The sequence below is a fragment of the Rana temporaria genome, chromosome 4, assembly GCF_905171775.1.
Source record: "Rana temporaria chromosome 4, aRanTem1.1, whole genome shotgun sequence".
NCBI lineage: Eukaryota > Metazoa > Chordata > Amphibia > Anura > Ranidae > Rana > Rana temporaria.
The window spans coordinates 72,387,196-72,410,261 of NC_053492.1; the positions used below are offsets into that span (position 1 = coordinate 72,387,196).

Sequence of the window (23,066 nt, forward strand, 5' to 3'; positions counted from 1 at the left end):
AAGATAATCCGACATGAAATGAAGAAACTCCAGAAAGAGGCTACCAAGCCAGCAGCATACATTTCTCTTAAAAGAAATTAAATCTGGTTTATACTTGGAGGAAAAAATAAAGTGATCATATGGCGAATCCAACGCAAAAGAGGATCGTCCACTGTATAGAAAAAAATGCCATTTATGGCAGCTAGCTGCTTCCGTAATCGCATTATATGGTGTGTGTGTGCGTTTTTTTTTTTTTTTTTTTTTTTTTATATTTGTAATGTTTATATAGTAGATTACAGCAGTGGAGAACATTATCAGTTATTGACAAATAATTCCAAAATCGAAGAGCCAGCTCCAAAACTCTGAGCTTGTAACAATGTGACTGTCCTGAATAATGTAGCCTTTCATTCCTGTCGGGAGAGGAAGTGGTGTGAAATCTAGGGCCGAAACAACTAATCGATTAATCGACAACTAATCGATTATGAAAATAGTTGACAACTATTTTCATAATCGATTAACCACTTCCCGCCCGGCCCATTGTAAAATGACGTCCACAACGGACCTCTAACGATCCGGGTGGACGTCATATGACGTCATGGGCTTTGCGGGTGGATATCTGAATGATGCCTGCAGCTAGAGGCATCATTCTGATATCCTTCTCTTGTGCCGGCGATTCTGCACAACGTAAGAACAATCATAACAATCTGGTGCTTCTCCGGGCTCTCCCGTGCCATCGGGGGCCCGGAGAACGAATCGTCCGGCGCTGGCAGGAAGCATAGAGATGACTGGTAACCAGATGGTCACCAGTCATCTCTATGACCGTCGGAGGACCCGGGCGCGATGTGATGACCAGTGGCGTCACTAGGGTTGGTGTCACCCGGTGCGGTAAAATATGTTGTCACCCCCCCCCCCCCCCCAATAACATTTTTTCAAATATTTTTTACCCTACTGTTTGCTCTCTGTTCTCCTTTCTTCCCATTTTCCCTCTCTCCCTATCCATCTTTCTTGTTCGTTCTATCACTTCTTCTTTCTATCCATTTTTCTTTGTCCCCTCCCCCCACCTCTCTTTCTCCAGGACCGGAATTCACATCTCAGGAGCCTATAGGCCAGGGGCGTACCTAGATCATTTGGCATCCGGGGCGGATCCAATATCTGGCACCCCCCCCACGTTAAAATGTAAAAAACACCCCACTGTGCCCCCTGCATACCTCTGCATCCTTCAATATCTTTTTGTTACTACTGTGTACCCCTCTCCACAACTGCACCTCTGGACCTCTTTACATTGCACAGCACCCTGCACCTCTGGACCACTTTACATTACACAGCACCCTGCATCACTGGACCCCTTTACATTACACAGCACCCTGCACCTCAGGACCCCTTTACATTACACAGCACCCTGCACCTCTGGACCCCTTTACATTGCACAGCACCCTGCATCACTGGACCCCATTACATTACACAGCCCCCTGCATCACTGGACCCCTTTACATTACACAGCACCCTGCATCACTGGACCCCTTTACATTACACAGCACCCTGCACCTCTGGACCCCTTTACATTGCACAGCACCCTGCATCACTGGACCCCTTTACATTACACCGCACCCTGCACCTCAGGACCCCTTTACATTACACAGCACCCTGCATCACTGGACCCCTTTACATTACACAGCACCCTGCACCTCTGGTCCCCTTTACATTACACAGCACCCTGCATCACTGGACCCCTTTACATTACACAGCACCCTGCACCTCTGGTCCCCTTTACATTACACAGCACCCTGCATCACTGGACCCCTTTACATCACACAGCCCCCTTCACCTCTGGACCCTTTTACATTACACAGCACCCTGCACCTCTGGACCCTTTTACATTACACAGCACCCTGCACCCCTTTACATTACACAGCACCCTGCACCTCTTTACATTAAACAGCCCCTGCACCTCTGGACCCCTTTACATTACACAGCACCCTGCACCTCTGGACCCTTTTACATTGCACAGCACCCTGCATCACTGCACACCTTTTACATTGCACAGCACCGTGCATCACTGCACCCCTTTTACATTACACAGCCGCCTGCACCTCTGCACCCCTTTACATCACATAGCCCCCTGCACCTCTGGACCCTCTTACACTACACAGCCCTCTGCACCCCTTTACATTACACAGCACCCTGCATCACTGCACCCCTTTTACATTACACAGCCACCTGCACCTCTGGACCCCTGCATGTTACACAGACCCCCCCTCAGTGCAAATCCCCCCCCCCCTCAGTGCAACCCCCCCAGTGCAAACACCCCCTTAGTACATCCCCCCACCCCTTCAGTGAAATCCCCCCCAGGTGCAAACACCCCCCCTCCCCATTCAGTACCTCAGATCATCCCAGGCAGCGCCACGGCACATGGACAGAAGGTCCCCTCGGCCCCTCCCCCTCTGTACACACAAACAGAGAGAAGGGGGCTGTGCCTGTGTGCCGACTGCCCCCACATGTCGGCTAAAAAAAAAAAAAAAAAAAATTTTTTTTTAAATTGGGATGGTGTCACCCCTCTAGTGGGTGTCACCCGGGGCGGCCCGCACCCCCCTAGCAACGCCTATGGATGACGTCACGCCTGGGTCCCTGTAAGTTAAACAAAGCCGCAATTGCGGCTGCTAAGCAACAGTAAGCATGAGATCCGTGAATTTTTTTTCACCGATTTCATGCTTTCCAGCCTGGAGGAGAGATGTGGGGTCTTATTGACCCCGCATCTCTCCATAAAGAGTACCTGTCGCACACATTCCTATTACAAGGGATGTTTACATTCCTTGTAATAGGAATAAAAGTGATAATAAAAAAAATAAAATAAAAAAAAAAAGTGTAAAAAAAGAAATAAAAACATTTTTTTTTTAACGCCCCTGTCCCCAGTAGCTCGCGCGCAGAAGCGAACGCACACGCAAGTCCCGCCGACATATGTAAACGCCGTTTAAACCACATATGTGAGGTATCGCCGCGTGCGTTAGAGTGCCAGCAACAATTCTAGCACTAGATCTCCTCTGTAAATCTAAACTGGTAACCTGTAAAAATGTTCAAATCGTTGCCTATGGAGATTTTTAAGTACCGAAGTTTGGCGCCATTCCATGAGTGTGCGCAATTTTAAAGCGTGACATGTTAGGTATCTATTTACTCGGTGTAACATCATCTTTCATATTTTACAAAAAAATTGGGCTAACTTTACTGTTTTGTTATTTTTTTAATTCATGAAACAATTTTTTTCCAAAAAAAAGGCGTTTGAAAAATGATTGCGTAAATACAGTGCAAGATAAAACGTTTCAATGACCGTCGTTTTATTCCCTAGGGTGTCTGCTAAAAAAACATATATAATGTTTGGGGGTTCTGCGTAATTTTCTAGCAAAAAAATTATGATTTGTACATGTAGGAGAGAAGTGCCACAATAGGCCTGGTAGGGATGTGTGTATAAAAGCCCTGTATGGAAGCGGTTAATCGGCCAGTTGATTAGTTGGCCTGCATACAGAATGCATTCTTTGTTTACATATCGGGAAATATAGTGCAGCACACATACAGCTCAGTACACCATCCATACATGTCACTAAGTGCCTGAGAATTTGTGAATGTGAAAGTGTGAGGAGCAATGCCTCATGGGACATGTAGTCCTGAGCAGGAAGTGAGTGGTTCTAAAGGCAGAAGTTTTTTTACCTTGCTATAGTGGGCGCTCTATACTATACTTTGCAGCTTGCTATTGAGGCACTCTGAAGACAGTAGGAGCCAGAAGCATCAGAAGTGGAGGATCTGGGCTGCTCTGTGCAAAACCATTACACAGAGCAGTTGAGTATGACAAGTTTGTTTAAAAGAAAAAAAAAAAACACTTTAAAGACTCTGTTCAGGGAAGATCAGCATCTGAACCCAGAGAAAGTGGAGGTAATAGAAGGCATCACAATTACTGTAGTTGGTTATTTATATTTACCACTGCATATGGATATTTTAAGAATAAATTGCCTTTTTTTTTTTCATTTACATATTAACTAATTTTTTTTTAAGATTATCCGATTAGTCGATTAATCGAAACAATAATCGGCCAACTAATCGATTATGAAAATAATCGTTAGTTGCAGCCCTAGTAAAATTTCTCCCAACAAGGACACCAACAAAAAACATAGTTTCAGCGATATGGGGTAGTGTTATATTTTCAGATTAGTTTTTTTGTTTTGACAACTGCTACCCTCATTTCTTATCCTAATTTTCTAAGTTCAAGAAGTTATGGAAAGTCTCTCCTCAGTTGGGTCCCAAGCAAAAATAACCTCACAAATTCTCGAACACCAACCCACTCTATCACACATTTAAAAGAAATGTTGCTTTCATTGGTTGGGTTCTAGTTGTGGTGTTGTATGTCTAACTGCCTTGAATGTTTTGTATCCTCAGGTGGTGAACTTGCTGATGGGTATTCTCCTGACAGTGAAAGTGACTCATCCTGACACCGTGCCAGCAGTTGACATCCAGTATGAAGTTATCGGGAATTATTATTCCTCAGAGCGGGTGGCCGGTAAGTCCATGGTCTTGTCCATTCTGGTGTAATTTGCTTGCTTTAGCCCAGGGCTCGACAAACCTCGGGCGCCAGGTCGTAATTGCGACTAGAATTGGCGACCTGGCACCTGAGGTGGCACAGCTGGGGGGGGGTACCCTGTCTCCGTGCGCACCCCCCCTCGCAATCGCGTCGGGGCCACGCCGGCCAGTAATTGAGGCCGCAGCTTTGCGGCCTTCTGCAGTCCTATGGTTCCTTCTGGAATCTGGCGCCCTCTTTTGGTGGCCGTTGGTATGAAAAGACAACCAGCAATGCTAATGGGGCTTCCCTGCCTGTTTCCATCTACTTCCCTTTACTTAGAAGTTAGAACCCCCAAACATTATATATATATATTTTTTATTCTAACACCCTAGAGAATAAAATGGCGGTCGTTGCAATACTTTCTGTCACACCGTATTTGCGCAGCAGTCTTACAAGCACACTTTTGGGGGAAAACTTTTTTTTTTTTTATTAAAAAATAAGACCGTAAAGTTAGCCCAATTTATTTTATATTGTGAAAGTTAATGTCACACCGAGTAAATTGATACCCAACATGTCATGCTTCAAAATTGCGTCCGCTCGTGGAATGGCGACAAGCTTTTACCCTTTAAAATCTACAAAGGCAACGTTTAAAAAAAAAAATTCTACAGGTTGCATGTTTTGAGTTGCAGAGGTGGTCTAGGGCTAGAATTATTGCTCTCGCTCTACCAATCGTGGCGATACCTCACATGTGTGGTTTGAACACCGCTTTCATATGCGGGCACTACTCACGTATGTGTTTTTCGCTTCTGCACGCAAGCTCGGTGGGACTGGGCACGTTTCTGGTTCCTAACTTTTTTAGCTGGCTCCTAGATTCCAAGAAAATTTGTCAAGCCCTGCTTTAGCCAGCTGACATTTTGGTTTATTTACCCCATGTTTTATGAGCCATTTTCCGTGAAGTGGGGTGAAAGGTTTTGAGAGTACAGTTGCCCACAGCTGTGTTCCCAGTTTGGTGTCTTTTTTTCCATTGGCTACAGATTTTCACAAAGTGTAGTATTCTAAACCTTAAAGCCCACCTTCTGATTCCCATTTGTTGCAGTAGCCTCTTTCCTCTCTGTGCCCTTATTTACAAAACAAAGACATCTTCATGGTCCCTTCTTTTCAGGTGGCTTCTTGGGTCTGTAGGGTGACATCTTGGTTTCTCTCTCTCCAGCGATGGTTGGGGGGCCTCAAGGCCACAGAAAGTGGTGCCATGTAATAATGTAGTACTCGTCAACATTCTCTCCTGAGTTCAGGGCAGATGGATATTGCAGAACCTTAACTGGTTCTAAGTGGACCCCCCACCCCCAAGCTGGTCCCATCTGACAGTGTACAGGGGTTCTTCTCCCAGGTTAGCACAATTTTTCACCTGCACAGCCACATCATTTACAAAGATGTGAATGATTGAACTACAAGTCCCACCTGCCACTGTAGCAGATGGACTCTCGGTTCTCAATTGAACACACATGTGATGATTACCACACTTGTGGTCCATTGACACTTCCTCCAGCTCTCGAACTAAGGGCCCTTTCACACGTGCGGACGAACGGATCGTTTATTACAAGTCCGTTTACGGACTTGTAATGTATCCCTATGGGATTGCAGACATTAGCGGATGCATCATCCGCTAACGTCCTTAATGATCTGCGTCCGCAAAGTTCCGCTTTTTCAGACGGAAGAAAACCCTATTTTTCTTCCGTCTGGCGGAAAAGATCGGATGAATACGGACACACGGTCCGTATTCATCCGCTTCCCCATAGGGGAGAGCAGAGCAAAGACAGGGCGGTCTCTGCACCGTGTGCGGGGACCACCCGGTCCGCCGACAGCTCAGCGGGGATTTACGGAGGATCCCCGCTGAGCCGACGGACACACACGGGGCGGATTAATACGGATCCGCTCCGTGTGAAAGGGCCCTTAAAATCCATACGTCGGTATGGACCTAGAGCTAGGGCAGAGTCTGCAGGAGCCTGTGCATTGGACCAGTGATCCAGGGACTGCAGATGCATTTCTTTGCAGGCTCATTTGCAAAAAATAAATACATTCACACATTTTGCTGCGAATATGGATGATTTTTTTATTTTTTAGAAAGTGGATTGTTTAGCCTTTTTAAGCACTTTTGAGTGTGAAATATGTCAAGGCATCGACTGACACTTGTTGAGTTGGTGCCTTTTACCTTTAATCCTTTCCAATTCCTGCCTGCAGTTTTGTGGACCTACCTTTTTTATATATATATATATATATATTTTTTTTTTTTTTCCATACAAGCTGAAAATGCTCCCCCTCGGCTTATTCTCGAGTCACCTTTTTGTGCCTGATCTCCCGGACTTTGGGGACCCGGTACCGGCCAGCCGTAGGTCCCCTGGACCCCAAACTTGGCACACATGTAGCTCCACTCTTCCTCTACAAGTTTGCTGTCCGGGGGACCTACGGCCAGGGAGCACCTATTTATTTATTTTCAAACCTGGGCACCCCTTCCATAGACTCCCATGTTAAACTGTAATTTCTCCAGTGACCCGGTAACGGCCGGTCGTAGGTCCCCTGGACCCCAAACTTGGCACACATGTAGCCCCTTTCTCCTCTACACGTGTGCAAAGTTTGTTGTCTGTGGGACCTACTCCTGGAGAGCACTGATTTTTCAAATCCGGGCACCCCTTCCATAGACTCCCATGTTAAACGTCAGTCTAGGCATGGGCACAGTGAGGCATGCAGATGGACACCCTAGGCTTATACTCGAGTCAATACGTTTTTTTTTGTTTTTTTTTTTTTGTTTTTTGGTAAAATTAGGTGCCTCAGCTTATACTCGAGAGTGTGTGTGTATATAAATAAAATTATATATGTATATAAAATCATCTCTATAGCTTTAGTTTCATGTAACAAAATGATGTGGCTTGAAGAAATTGAAAGTGGTGATCATATTGAAATGTTGTTGTTGCCGCCATGTTATTCACCTCACTGTGCTAGTAATATGTAGCAGCCAGAGTAATGGGTAATATCCTATTGATTTTGTTTTGCAGAGAATGCCTGCGTGCTGTTTGCCATCTCCCTGTTAATGTTCACCATGAGTGCTATGATGGTGTATGGAGCAATAACGGTGAGTACACATCTTACAGAAAATTCAGACTGGAAAAAGCTTGTTTTACGACCAAACTTTGTTGAATGCAGTATATAGTTAAAGGGGTTGTAAAGGCTGAATGTTTTATCTTCATGCATTTTATGCATGAAGATGATAAACCTGTATGTAGCACCCCCTACTTACCTGAGCCAGTGATGTCCACGAATGTCTAAGCTGTCTAGGACACTCCTGATTGGCTGAGAGACAGCAACGGTGCCATTGGTTCCCAAAGCTTTCAATCAATGTCAGCCAATCAGTGGGGAGAGGGGGCGGTAGCGGCTCAGGGCTCAGTGTCTGAATGGATACATGGAGCTCTGACTCGGCTTGGGTGCCCCCATAGGAAGCTGCTGGCTGAGGGGACACTCGATAAGAGGGAAGGGCCAGGAGCAGCAGAGAGGGACCCGAGAAGGAGGATCCAGGCTGCTCTGTGCAAAACTAACTGCACAGAGGTAGGTAGGTATAACATGCCGCTTGTTAAAAAAAAAAAAAAAACTTTGCAATCACTTAAACTATTAGTATTACAGATACATGTGCACTATGCTCTGCAGTTTTCCACACTGTAATCCGTTATGTAATTTCCAGGCTGCGTTAAATTATTTTAAAGTAGTTGTGAAATCCTTGCACACCTCTTAACTACTTAACCCCCGGACCATATTGCTGGTCAAAGACCAGAGCACTTTTTGCGATTCGGGACTGCGACGCTTTAACTGACAATTGCGCGGTCGTGCGACGTGGCTCCCAAACAAAATTGGCGTCCTTTTTTTCCCACAAATAGAGCTTTCTTTTGGTGGTATTTGATCACCTCTGCGGTTTTTATTTTTTGCGCCATAAACAAAAATAGAGCGACAAATTTGAAAAAAAATAATATTTTTTACATTTTGCTGTAATAAATATCCCCCAAAAATATATAAAAAAACATTTTTTTTCCTTAGTTTAGGCCGATACGTATTCTTCTACATATTTTTCGTAAGAAAAATCGCAATAAGCGTTTATTGATTGGTTTGCGCAAAAGTTATAGCGTTTACAAAATAGGGGGTATTTTTATGGCATTTTTATTAATATATTTTTTTTACTAGTAATGCGATTTTTTTTTCGTTACTGCGACATTATGGCGGACACTTCGGACACTTTTGACAAATTTTTGGGACCATTGGCATTTTTTTAGCGATCAGTGCTATAAAAATGCATTGGATTACTATAAAAATGCCACTGGCAGTTAAGGGGTTAACACTAGGGGGCGGGGAAGGGGTTAAGTATGTTCCCTGGGCGTGTTCTTACTGTGGGGGGGGGGTGGCCTCACTAGGGGAAACACTGATCTTCTGTTCATACATTGTATGAACAGAAAATCAGCATTTCCCCCGCTGACAGGACCGAGAGCTGTGTGTTTACACACACAGCTCCCGGTCCCCGCTCTGTAACGAGCGATCGCGTGTGCCCGGCGGCGATCGCGCCCGCCGGGCACACGCACGGGAGTCGGGGGCGAGCGGGGGGCGCGCACGCGCCCCCTAGTGGCCGCTCGAAGAGCGGACGTATAGCTACGGGCTCTCGCCCAGGAGAGCCGACCTGCCGCCGTATAATGACGGTGGCTGGTCGGCTAGTGGTTAACCTACAGGTAAGCCTATAATGAGGCTTACCTGTAGGTACTGGAAATATCTCCTAAACCTGCACAGTTTAGGAGATATTTACCATATGCGCTGATGTCAATATGAAAATCAGAGGTGTTCTTTCACATTAGCAAGCATGTAAGGTCAGCAGGTTTGCTGCGGCTTTTAAAATTTTAATATGTAAACAGTCTGTCAGTTTTACATATACTGTATTTAAGCACATAAGCTCCATTTTGTGTTGAAAATAACTTTAAAGACATTTTTGAGAATCGTGATCTTCATTACATGCAAAAGAATCGCGATTCTCATTTTTCCCAGAATCGTGCAGCTCTACTTCAAACTATGGAATAATATACTGGAATTCTTTTATAAGTCTCAGTGATCAGCGACTTATAGTGTGGCTCAGATATTGCAGCAGACAGTCTGATACTTTGTGGGAACCAATGAACACTAATATAGTGATCTATGAATATATAGTGATCAGTGATAAAAATATACACACTCACTGCACTAATGACGCTGGCTGGCAAGGGGTTCAACATATAGGACGATCAAAGGGTTAAATGTGTGCTTAGCCTGTGTTTGTGTGCCGTTTTACTATAGGAAATGGTGATGGATTTTATTCCCTGCTTTGCAGGAACACAAAATCCATCACTTCCCTGGTGTCAGAACGGAACTCTGCCTTACTTTAAATACATTTCCCTTGAGATAAAGGAACAAAATATAAATGCTTTCTTAAACCAAGATATTTGTATGCTCCTTTGCCATTAAATATGCTCTCTTTACCTAATTGCAATTTTATATTGTATACCTGTTTTTCTCGCACATCCGATAATAGCTGATGGATTTTCCTTTTCTCTGCAGCATCGTGGTGGGTGGCTGATCCCCTTTTTCTGTTACCAGCTGTTTGACTTTGCCTTGACATGCCTGCTTGCAATCAGTTCCCTTACATACCTGCCTGGCATTAAAGATTACCTGGAGCAGCTGGTAAGTTTCTATGTTACTTGTGCAGTGTGTCATTATTTTTTACTGAAGTATTGTGTGCACTCATTTTGCATATTTCACTAAACTTTTTAAAGCATAAAAGCAAAGCCTGGATTAATTTTTCAGATGCATCAAGGGATTTGTTTGCTAAGGGGGAGCTTCTCTCTTTTTCGATTAAGCTTTTCGATCAGTCCTATAAATGAAACCAAAACTAGGGAAATAAGTGCCCTACTAAAAAAGATTGTGTTTGATCCAATACTCTGTTTATTTGAATGTGACATGCATGTCCTACAGCAGGGGTCTCCAAACTTTTCAAACAAAGAGCCACTTTATTGCCTTTCAGACTTTAGGAGGGCCGCATTGTGGCCAGAGGGGGGCAAAAAATGTCCCAGACCCAGCTCCAGTGAGAAAAAATGTGGCCTCAGGGTTGGTGGTCAGTAGGAGGAGGAGTAGGGCCCCTATCAGTAGGAGGAATAGTATCCGATCATTGATATTAGTAGAAGAAATAGTGTCCCATATCAGTTGGAGGAATAGTGCCCCATCATTGATATTAGTAGAAGAAATAGTGCCCCATATCGGTTGGAGGAATAGTGTCCCACATCAGTGGGAGGAATAGTGCCCCATCATTGATATTAGTAGAAGAAATAGTGCCCCATATCGGTTGGAGGAATAGTGTCCCACATCAGTGGGAGGAATAGTGCCCCATCATTGATATTAGTAGAAGAAATAGTGCCCCATATCAGTGGGAGAAATAGTGCCCCAAGGGCCAGCAAAGGGCCACATCTGGCCCTCGGGCCACAGTTTGGAAACCCCTGTCCTACAGGATAGTTGATTTTGCACACAGCTGGAAAATGGTTATAGCAGAATTCCAGCTCAATGCAAAAACCGGTTATTTTAAAATGAGAACTTCTGAAATTGCTAAATACAGCTCATTAAAGGGGTTGTAAAGACAAAAATATTTCCCTCTTAAATTAAAGTCTGACAGTAGCTGATAAAGTAAAAAGTAATGTTTTGCATTATAACTAGTTTGATACCTGTTGAAATCGAGCTGTTTTATTCACCTCCAGCACTCCTGAATCATTATTCTCACTGACTTCCTGGTTTGCGGTGCGCATTCATTCTTGCTAGTACATCACAGCCTAATGGGAACTACAGTTCCCATTAGGCTTAGCCTCCATGCCTGTGAGGGATAAGAGAGCATCTTCACGCAGGGCTGTAGTCATAGGGAGGGGGTGAGCACATTCTGCTTTCCACCATGCAAAACAGCTCAGATGCTGGTGGAAAGCAAGAAGAGGAGTGACAGGAAATGGCATTTTCAAACCTGGATTACTATATTTTGGAGGTCAAAAGGAAAAACGAGGTAAGTGATATTTAAATGCTCTAGCTTACAGCAATCAATTGATCTAATAAAAAACGAACCTTTAGTGTTCCTTTAAGTGCTCAAGCACACTGGTGTTCAATTTGCTATGTTTAGATCTGTAATATACACTTGCCAGGCACTTTATTGGGTACACCTTGCTAGTACTGGGTTGGGCCTCCTTTTCAGAACTTCCCCAATTCTTCGTGGCATAGATTCAACAAGGTGTTGGAAACATTCCTCAGATTTTGGTCTATAGTGACATGATGGCATCACACAGTTGCTACAGATTTGTCGGCTGCACATCTATGATGTGGCTCTCCAGTTTCACCACATCCCAAAGGTGCTCTATTGGATGAGATCTGGTGACTGTGGAGGCCATTGGAGTACAGTGACCTCATTGTCATGTATAAGAAACCAGTGGTGAGATGATCTGCGCTTTGTGACATGGTGCGTTATCCTGCTGGAAGTAGCCATCAGAAGATGGATATACTGCAGTCGTAAAGGGATGGACATGTTCAGCAACAATACTCGGGTATAGACCGTGGTGTTTAAATGATGCTCAACTGGTAAGGTGCCCAAAGTGTGGCAAGAATATATCCCCCCCCCCCCCACCATTACACCACCACCAGCCTAAACCATTGATACAAGGCAAGATGGATCAATTTTTTCATGTTTATACCAAATTCTGACCCTACCATTTGAATATCACGGTTAAAATCCAGACTCGTCAGACCAGGCAACGCCTGTGCAAATTGTAGCCTCGGTATCCTCTTGGCTGACAGGAGTGACACCCGGTGTGGTCTTCTACTGCTGTAGCCAATCCCCTTCAAGGTTCGCTGTATTGTGTGTTCAGAGATGGTCTTCTGCATGCTTTGGTTGTAACAAGTGGTTATTTGAGTTATTATTGCCTTTCTGTCATCTGGAATCAGTCTGCCCATTCTTCTCTGACATCTCGCTGGATATTTTCTTTTTTTCGGACCATTCTCTGTAAACCCTAGAGATGGTTGTGTGTGACAATCCCAGAAGATCAGCAGTTTTTGAAATACTCAGACCAGCCCATATGGCATGAACAACCAAGCTAAGTGCCCCTTTTCCCATTTTGATGCTCGGTTTGAACCTTAGCAAGTCATCTTCACCACGTATATATGCCTAAATGCATTGAGTTGCTGCAATTTGATTGGCTAATTGGCAATTTGTGTTGCCAAACAATTGAACAGGTGTACCTAATAAAGTGGCCAGTGAGTATGTGGGTCTGAATGCAGTAGTCATCTATGCTATGGCCCTATGCACACTAGTCATCTATGCTATGGCCCTATGCACATTGGTCGTCTATGCTATGGCCCTATGCACATTGGTCGTCTATGCTATGGCCCTATGCACACTGGTCGTCTATGCTATGGCCCTATGCACATTGGTCGTCTACGCTATGGCCCTATGCACACTGGTCGTCTACGCTATGGCCCTATGCACACTGGTCGTCTACGCTATGGCCCTATGCACACTGGTCGTCTATGCTATGGCCCTATGCACACTGGTCGTCTATGCTATGGCCCTATGCACACTGGTCGTCTACGCTATGGCCCTATGCACACTGGTCTGTTTTGGTGTGCATTTAGTTTGGCTGCATAAACCAGAAATGTGTTGATGGTCCTGTGTTTAGAGTGTATTTTATACTGTACACGTGTAAAGATCTGTGTTAATGTTTACATGAGGACAGCGAAGATGGACCATGTTCAGGGCCAACGTGTGGGCTGCAGACACCACCACTTATTACACACTATGATCTTTCCCCTTGTAAATGATTCATTCATGCAGTGGCATATGTGCAAGATGACCTCAGACATTCTGAAATACTGACAGCCGAGGCCAATCTTGCATGTGCCACTGCCGCATGAATGACTCATTTGGGGGAGATGTAAACATCAATCGTGTAATCAGTTGAAATTTACATGTCGACCCCAAGCAGTGACGGCGGCCTTTAGGATCCATTTCCAGCATACACACGCAGGATGTTGCTTGGGGCATTGTGTGCATGAGCTCCAATACTTTAACCTTTCCTAGTGACGGAGCAGCCCCTAATATTCAGTCCAGTGCCTGATACCTTGAAAGATTTTCTTTTTGAATATTATCTTTTTATTTATCGAAAAGAAGGAACAACAAAGAATACATTATCACATTCCAACAGATACATATGAAGATTTTCATGTCTCTGCCCCCTCTAGTACATCTTCCATATTGATAGCACTGCATTAATATAGCAAACGGAATCCTATTTCAGAATGTGAGCAGGCTGTCTGTTTTTTTTTTCTTCACCTAGTTATGACATATGAGGGGTCGTACACCCAATTCTCCTGCATGTGTATAACTGCTGAAAGCTTTGGGGCCCCAATAAGGAGTCTGTCCACTCAAAGCTGATACTTCACTGTTTGATAGATGTTAAAGCGATTCTTCACTGCATCTGAGCACCACAAACCAAAAAAACAAAGTTTTAATATTCAAAGCAAACGCCCCCCATCCATCCATCCATGTCTCTACGTTTTTTTTTCGGTTGAAAAATCACTTTGAAAAACATCCCCCCTAGTAATTCTGTCTGTGGCCATCTTGAGTAAGGGCAAATGATTCATGTAGCATTTACTTCCTGGAAATCATCTGCCCTTGGCTCAAGCATGCATGCAGGAGAGTACTTGGTTAAGAAAACCCCTTCTCCTCATCCTGCCCTCCTGAAGACTCCTGGGATCTAGGACATCATTTGGCTAGGCAAGAAGCCAGGAAGTAACTGAAGAAATGTACCGTATTTGCCAGCGTATAAGACAACTCGACATATAAGATGATAATATTCTGCTGAAAACTGTGGTTTTGTGGTCTACTCACCGTTTTAGACGACCCCATTGTGGTAGTAATGCATTTTAATTAAACAAAGAGGCCGCAGCCCGCCGGGTGCTTTGTAAGGCTGCATGTAGTCTGTATATGCACCGCTCAGCCAATCCCGATGCACTGTGCTGATGACAAAGCATGCTAAGCCTGCTTGGATTGGAGTTGCAACCTCTGCCAATCCAAGCAGGCTACATAATGTAGCCTGCTTGGATTGGCAGAGGTTATTACTCCAATCCAAGCAGGCTTTGCATGCTCTGTCATCAGCACAGTGCATCGGGATTGGCTGAGCGGTGCATATACAGAATACATGCAGCCGTACAGAGCACCCGGCGGGCTGATATAGATCAAGCAGCTACTTCATCCGGCGTATAAGACGACCCCCGGTTTTTGGCTGTGTTAATCTTATACGCCGTAAAATCCGGGCAATGATAAAAAAAAAAAAGTTTAAAACAAGTTTAAATATGATTTACTTTCCTATCTATGTACTAATGTTAGCAGCATGAGGATTACAAATTCTTAAATTGACTTGGAAGAATAAAATGCCGCATCAAGCTGGCCATGCATTACTCTGTAGTAATGGGGCATGCCTGATTGCATACGAATTGAAAGTGCTTATATTTGACCTCCCATATGACATGGCTTTGGTAAATCTAAAGGAAAATTGTATAATGTATGTCCAGTCTTACATTTCTTGTATCTCTAGAGGAATCTGTTGTTGAGGTCTCTGGACAGGTGTACCTGGGTCTTCAAACCTGGTACTGTACCCATTATATGGGGCTCCCAATTTTTTCATTCATATTATGGAAATGTTGCGTTTTCCTGAGCATGCATGGTCATTATAGGCACAAATAATTCATAATGGAGTTATTACAATTTTATACTGATCGAGTACTGATATTTTTGCACCTATAATGTGTTTTTTGATTTTTTTTTTTTTTTTTTTGTCTGATCTGTTTCTATAGCCTGAATTCCCATATAAAGATGACATGCTTGCTATGGATTCCAGTTGTCTTCTCTTCATCGTACTGGTTGTGGGAGCATTGGTCATCATCCTGAAGGTAAAGTAAAGATTGACCTCATTTTAGAATCCATGAAACCGATACTTGCCAACCAATTTCTACAGGTTGAGGAGAGGATGGCATTTTCTTTTTCTTTTACTTCTCCTTGGGTTCCAGTTTTGGTTCGACTTTGTTATTCGGCCATCCATGCTTTTATAAATCGTTGTTTCGCTACCCTTTTTCAGTCAGGTACCCTTTAAAATTCCACACAACCTCTAGGCACCCCATTGTAAATAGCGCACTTTTTTTTATAACGCAGCAGCATCTACACATGTATGAAACCCAACCTTTAGAGGTGATTTATTCCTCCAAAGCAAATACACCTTTGTGTACTGGTACTACTGACTAGTATTTCAGCATTCCTTTTCCCTCCGTTTCTCTCCCTCAGCTAACATGACCCCAGTGCTGAGGAGAGGGGGCAAACAAGGGCGCCCAACGCTGTCCTCATCAACCTATGTCATTGGTGGTTAGCTGGTCCATGCAGTGCCCAAGGTTTTTAATGCTGCACAGTTACACAAAGGCAAAGGTGTTTTTTTTTTTTTTAACAAAAAGGTAGGCTTGATAAATTTTTCAGGGCAATTTTTAAACATTTTGCCAAGGCACCCTGATTTAAAAGGCTGTAAATGCATAAAATATCCTGGGTACAGGGGATGAACCAGATCTGCATTTTCATTCCTGAATGAACTCTGTGGATCTCCGTTTATCAGAGTCTGAAGAACAGTTTTATATTCCATAACAACCAGTAAGTCTTCTTTTCCATAGCCATAACAGGAAATTGTCACCAGAAACCATGACCCATTGGAAGAATTCCCTTGGACCCCTTTCACACTGAGGTAGTTTTCAGGCGTTTTAGCGCTAGAAATGGCACCTGAAAACTGCCTCCCTTGCCACCTGAGTGCTTTCACACTGGAGTGGTGCGCTTGCGGGACATTGGAAAAGTCCTGCAAGCAGCATCTTTGGAGCAGTGTATACAGCACTCCCAAAACGCCCCTGTCCATTGCAATGAATGGGCATCGCTTCCGAAGCACCTACAACATGGGCGTTTTTTAACCCCTTCTTTGGCCACTAGCGGGGGTTAAAAACGCCCTATCAGCAGCCGAAAAGCACCACTTAAACAGCGGTAAAGCGCCACTAAAACGTTTGCCACTTTACTGCTAACGCACTGGCGACCAATATGATAGGGCTCCTGTTCTGTTGACAAATCTTCTTTTTTTTATTTTTTTTTTATTTTTTTTAAACTTGGTGAAAATGGTCACCAGCACAAATGGACGGTGAATCTGATAGGTGTTCGAATCCTTCTCTACTCTATCCAAAAAACAAAAGTCTTTCACTTTTACGTGATGGTCTTCTTTAAAGGATAAGTTCACATTTTACCAAAATAATACAAAAAAAAATTTGCAGGTAAAAGTGCATATTATTATTATTATTTTATTTTTTTGTTGCAGGAGCCTGTAAAGCATCGCACCACCGATCAGCAGATCACTGATACCATGCAGTTCTTTTGCACTCTGGCTTACCTGTACATCCCGTATGGGTAAGCCAATGCTCCCTGACAGGAAGACTTAATGAACTATCGCAGCACTTCTTGGCGCCCTGGTAGTCCATTGAAAACTACAAACCGACAGCCGCGAAGCATGTCGGAGCTTGTAGTTTATTCATACACAGCTGTGTGTATGACAGACGCGGCCATGTGGGTGGAGCCGCGCTGTTTTTCAAATGGTGGCAACTAGTATGCGGAACTTTTCCCTGCACCGCTGTCACAGAGAGGGGAGGGAACGGCGAATGACTACAGCACTGGAAAAATGTTACACCCTAAAATCAGGTGGAAGATGTAACGTGTTCCCAATGATGAACTTATCCTTTAAGCATAATCGAGGAGTACGTTTTAGTGAAAATAAACCGTAGGCAGGTTTCCTTCAGCATAGGTTTGGTGTGTGTGTCTGTGTCATGCAACCTTCTCTTCACCGTTTTTTTTTTTTCTTTTATCTGATTTGTCGCTGAACTGTCCCTGAGCATGTACACATTTGACCATTGTTCATTTGTCCTAGCAGTTTTTCTCAATAGAAAGTGCTGATATTTTTTGTGTGAATCCTTTACCTTCTCAGTATTGTAAAAGTGATTGGGTGGTTCTACAACCATCTGGATTACTTTTACTACACAGCTGGTTTCTGCAGTTGCAGCCTCGAGCTGGTTTTACCCACGTAAAGTATAGGCCATTTGTATACAGCCTATAGACCTCAAGTGGTTAAAGTAGATCTAAACTCAGTCACTTAAATTACCTTAAGTTTTTTTTCAATGTCTATCAGATTTCAAGTCCTTTTTAATCATGTTCTAAACCTGCATTTATTACATACCTGGTAATCCCGTCATGAAGATCTTTGTTCAGGCCCTCCTTGTTATGGAGTGACAATGTTCTTGTTTACCAGTTACTCTCCTGTCGAGCAATGACACTGAAGTGCTTGCATGTAGAAGTAGCTGTAGATGGCAGGAGATCAGCCGCCCTGAGATGTATTAACTGATAAGAAAAGAGGAAAACTGGATTCTCTTTAAGAATACAGCTCTAGACAATACAAATACAGCTCCAGCTGCTATACTCGCCCAATATTTTAGCACTGTCCCCCTGCAGACTCACCACGCCACATCCAAGCCACTACTTATTTTCTGGGTCATATAATGCCCGTTATTTAACCCACTTTCTGTGAGCGCATCCTATGCTGCTGCTCCCTCCAACATTTAGGATTTAGGGTAACATGGAATAAAGGTAAGTATATGGATTTTTATTTTTAAGCTGCACTGGAGGGGGTGGTTAGTTTTGAACTAATGAGGTAGGGTTAGATGCTCTGTTTGGTCTTTACTTCTATAAATCTCTCCAGCAAGAATATTTGCTGTCACTTAGAGGGAAGAACATGACAAACCCTAATAAAAACCTGACACATTGTAAAAAAAAAAAGGTTTACAGCAAACTCGTATACATGATTATGCCGTAGACGGCTCTGCCAGCCACTTGGATCAAACCTGATAATTTTTTTTTTTTTTAGGACAGCCTCTGTTGGTATAGGTGTCCTTGTAGAAAAGTAGGCTCTTGTTGACCATAGGGCCGAAACAACTAATCGATTAATCGATTACAATTTTCATAATCGATTAATCGGCCAGTAACATAATGGGGTTAAAAAAACTAAAAATTAGCCCTTTATAGTACAAAAAAGCAAATCACTACTGTAAATAATACTTTCACTGTCCCACAGTAAAAATGAACCCCTTACAGTAGCGATTATTTGCTCTTTTTGTACTTATTTTTGTCTTTTTTTTTTAACCCCATTATCTTACTGAAACATCTCAGGCCTGGGTTCACACCTTTTGGTGCTTTTTGCAGAAACACACTACAGTTCATTTACATGTTTTCCTATGGGACACGTTCACATGCATGGTTTTATTTCAGCTGCTGCGTATTTGGAAAGGGCAAGGACTTTTTAACGCAAAACGGTGCTATTTTTTTATTTTTTTTTTCTGGTTCAATATACTTCAATGGAGAAGCTGCAGAAAAGCATGTAATGTGTTTTTTTGCAGCAATTTGTGTTTTGTAATCTGCAACAACAACAAATTGACCCAAAAAATAAAAAAATGCCAATTATTTTTTTTAAGGCTATTATCCGATTAATCGAAACAATAATCGGCCAACTAATCGATTATGAAAATAATCGTTAGTTGCAGCCCTAGTTGACCAACTGTTTTCCTGAAGGTAATAGATGGGGGGAACGGACTTCCGCCAATGAAGTGTGATGGCTTTCTTGGCATAAAATGGCAGCAAGCCGACCAAAGTATGCCCTGCCACAGTGGGGATTATCTGTTCAATTAGTCCCAATAAGCAAACTGACACTGAGGACTGCAATTTGATGGCACTGACCAACCGTATGTAGGTTAACGCTTCCTCCAGAACCTAGCGATGGTCAGGCAGTTCCAGGAGATATGAGTAAAGTGTCCCTGAGCCCCCCCACATCGCCAGCACTCTGGAGGGGAGCTGGGATTCATTGTATGTAGTCTGTATGGTGTAAAATGAACACGGTGCACCAGTTTAAACGGTATTAATCGGTCACGGAGGGAAATGAAGGACCGTAACAAAGTCCCAGATATCATCCCAGTTGTCGCCATCAAGTTCAGGGATGTCTAGGACATTCTAAACTTTTTTTTATCGGTAGGTTTAAAGCTGTCTTTGCCTCTGTTGATGAGATATTTCCTCACATTTTGTCCCAGTAACACGCAAGGGAACGCTCCTTGATGGGGACTCGGTAAAACATTGACAGATATTCCAGCTTTTCCTTGCTGTATACAAAATATTAGGCTGGAGTTTTTATGTCCACTCAAATATTGATGTTTTTCTGTGGTAGATCATTAAAGCGTAACTGACCTTTCTTGATTGATTCAAATTAAAAAAAGCTCCATATGTTGATGATCATGCAACAAAACACCTAGACATTCCAGAAGGGTGCCTGTAAAGTATTTTAATAGTATGCTATATTTTTATTGCAGAGACGAAGGTTGTGTGTCATGTCCTCTTGCTTTACAGGCAGTCCCTGGGTTACAAACCAGATGTAAATTGGAATTGTAATTTTTTTATTTTTTTTGCATAACCTAGGGAAGAGTGAACTCCCCTGTAAGGTCTGTTTTGCACCTCATTTTATGTCCCTGTGACAATTGGATTTTGAAAATGTTGCATTGTTGGGGAAACAAGGATTGGTATGAAACTTCTGTGTAGACACCTTTTTCTTCCCATGATAATCCTCCTCACAGGAGTGAATTTCCCTTTCTAGGGGTAGATTTATTTTCAATTCCTGTTGACTCCCTCTAAGTATGAGTCGTATTTAAAGCGGAGGTCCACACAAAAAGTGAACCTCCGCTTTTCGGAAAGCTCCCCCCCTCCGGTGTCACATTTGGCACCTTTCGGGGGGGGGGGGGGGGCAGATACCTGTATAATACAGGTATTTGCACCCACTTCCGTGAATAGACTGCCGTGGGAGTCACGCCCCTTCGCGTCACCCCCGCGCTGTCTTCTGGGAAACGCACTGGTCCCAGGAGACAGTGGGGACCAGTAAGGGCGCGGCGCACAGCTCGTGCATGCGCAGTAGGGAATCGGCAGTGAAGCTGCAACGCTTCACTTCCTAATTTCCTCACCGAGGATGGCGGCGGGGGCAGCCGAGAGACGAGAGATTGGTCGGCTGCCCTGCCGAAATTGTGGGTGCGCTGGACAGGTAAGTGTCCATTTTTTTTTAAAGTCAGCAGCTGCAGTATTTGTAGCTGCTGGCCTTTAAAAAAACTAAAATAATTCGGATGGACCTCCGCTTTAAGTCAGATGTATGTAACTCAGGAACTGCCTGTACTTATATTTACCAGATCTGCGCCATTTTATTAAAATTAGTTTGTGTTGATTTTAAACTTTTTTTAAAATAAAATTTGCATTTATGTAAAAATATATAATTAAATTCTGTTATGCATTACACCCCGCATGCACTTATTGTAACAGATGTATGCTCTCTGTCTACAGGCCTATCTGATTAATGTTGTGTGGAACTGCTACAAGTACATCAACAATAGAAACCTCCCTGAGATTGCCGTATATCCTGCATTCGAAACCCCTCCACAGGTATTAAAACGGGTCAGATTTGTATTGATAAAAATGTGAATTATTATGAGCTTTGGTCTATCTAGTTAGGGATGCACTGATACCATTTTTTTTTTTTTTTTTTTTTTTTTTTTTTTTTTTTTTTTTTTACAAGTACCGATACTGTTTCTCAAGTACTCGCCAATGCCAATTTTAAAGTGGAGTTTCACCCATAAATATAACATTACATCAGTCGTTTTAAAAAAATGTCATTAGTCCTTTACGAAAAATATTTTTTTTTTTAGATGCCTTCAAAGTGTTGTTGCTAGGCAGAATAGTTAATCTTCCCACTTCCTGAACCTATGTGCTTAATGCTTCCTAACCTACACCGCACAGACTCCTGGGAATGTAGTGGGTGTAACTTTCCAGGAGTCTGTGCACTCCCCAGTCTCAAAGAATCATGTGACTTGGACAGCACAGGTGCTGAAACCTGATCTGACACTGCTTGTGCGAGATCTGCAAGGCTGAAATCCAGGAAGTCATGCAGTCTGGCTTCATGATGCCCACACTTAAGATGGCCCCAGTCAATTTCTATTTTATAAAGTGTCTAAATGCTGTAACAACCTAACAAAACGGACCTTAGTTTACAGGTCAACTTTACTAGAATACATTAAGCTTGTGTATTACAGGGGTATTTATATTTAAAAAGTGAAATTGTGGCTGGAACTCCGCTTTAAGTGACATGCCTGGTCCGGTTTTGGCAGCGAGATTTCAGCTACCCTCCGGTGCAATGTGTCAGTGTATCACAAGGGAAAACACAGCTTAACCATGCTTAAATTAACCCGGACACTTTTTAAAAACACACTGCTACCCACACATATGTGAACATGCTCCAAAGACATGCTGGTAGGTTAATTGGCTTCTGTCTAAAAAAAAAAAAAAAAATGGCCCCATTATATGAACACGCGCGATGGGATCCTTCGGGGTGAATGACCGCGCTATATCAAGATGCTATTTAACTCAACCGGTCCATTGAAAAGTGAATCGTATGTTATTAAAAATTGTTAATAAAACATTAACAGCACTAGAGCCACTAGTACCGGCTCGTGAACTATTTTGCTCATGTCCTGCTAGTAAAAATACTGATAAAAATAGATCCCAATAAACAATCTTTATCCAGTAATGTCAGTCACTCAGACACATTCCAAAGCTCAGTCCAATATAAATTCTTGAGTGACCGTTCACACTTCACACATCTCGGGTAGAGTTTTCAAGGTGCACATTCAAATCCTGCAAATTTCACTCTGCTTTGCTCCCCTTATGGTGTTGTACTCACCAGATAGTAGTTACCATGGAAAGAAACTGCGCTAAAATAACTGAAAAAAAGGAGAGAAAAAGACCTGCAACGTAGTCAGTCTATTCACTCTGAGTGCTGCGATTACAGTGTAAACAATAAATACAAGAAATAAAACATAAGAAAAATATAAATCGCGCTACCTCTACACCCTTCTTGACAAACACAAACGTATACAAGTAGGTGATATCTAGTGATATATGTGAAGCTCACTGCTATATCAAAACAATGGAGTATGATGGCCACTAGGGTGCACTATGCAGCCACCTCAACACCCCTCAGTAATAGTGAAAATGGTGTTTGAAGGAAAAAAAAACAAATAACACTTTGATCAGAAACCATAAACTAAGTTAGGTTTTAGCTCTAAATAAAATTAGTAAACAGTCCAGAATATTGACAATAGAAAGTCCATAAATGTTTAACAGGTGAAATGTCAAACACCCGTGCATCTTTGTCACATTTCAGATTATTTGCAAACGTGTCCAAAGGAAAAAAGTGATGTGTCCTCCACCAGACTTATAGATTGGCTCCTTACCAGATTTCCATGATCCCTTATGACAGGGGAT

The 23,066-nt window shown here is 43.0% G+C and overlaps 1 protein-coding gene across 1 annotated transcript in view; it reads left to right on the forward strand.

The window, feature by feature from the left end:
* Positions 1 to 23,066, forward strand: part of LAPTM4A (lysosomal protein transmembrane 4 alpha) — a 61,540-nt gene that overhangs the window by 33,717 nt on the left and 4,757 nt on the right. Inside the window, exons 2-6 of the mRNA XM_040348545.1 lie at positions 4,402 to 4,522; positions 7,573 to 7,649; positions 10,139 to 10,261; positions 15,455 to 15,550; positions 21,090 to 21,188. Coding sequence (XP_040204479.1) covers positions 4,402 to 4,522; positions 7,573 to 7,649; positions 10,139 to 10,261; positions 15,455 to 15,550; positions 21,090 to 21,188 — 516 coding nt within the window. The remainder of the gene's footprint in view (positions 1 to 4,401; positions 4,523 to 7,572; positions 7,650 to 10,138; positions 10,262 to 15,454; positions 15,551 to 21,089; positions 21,189 to 23,066) is intronic.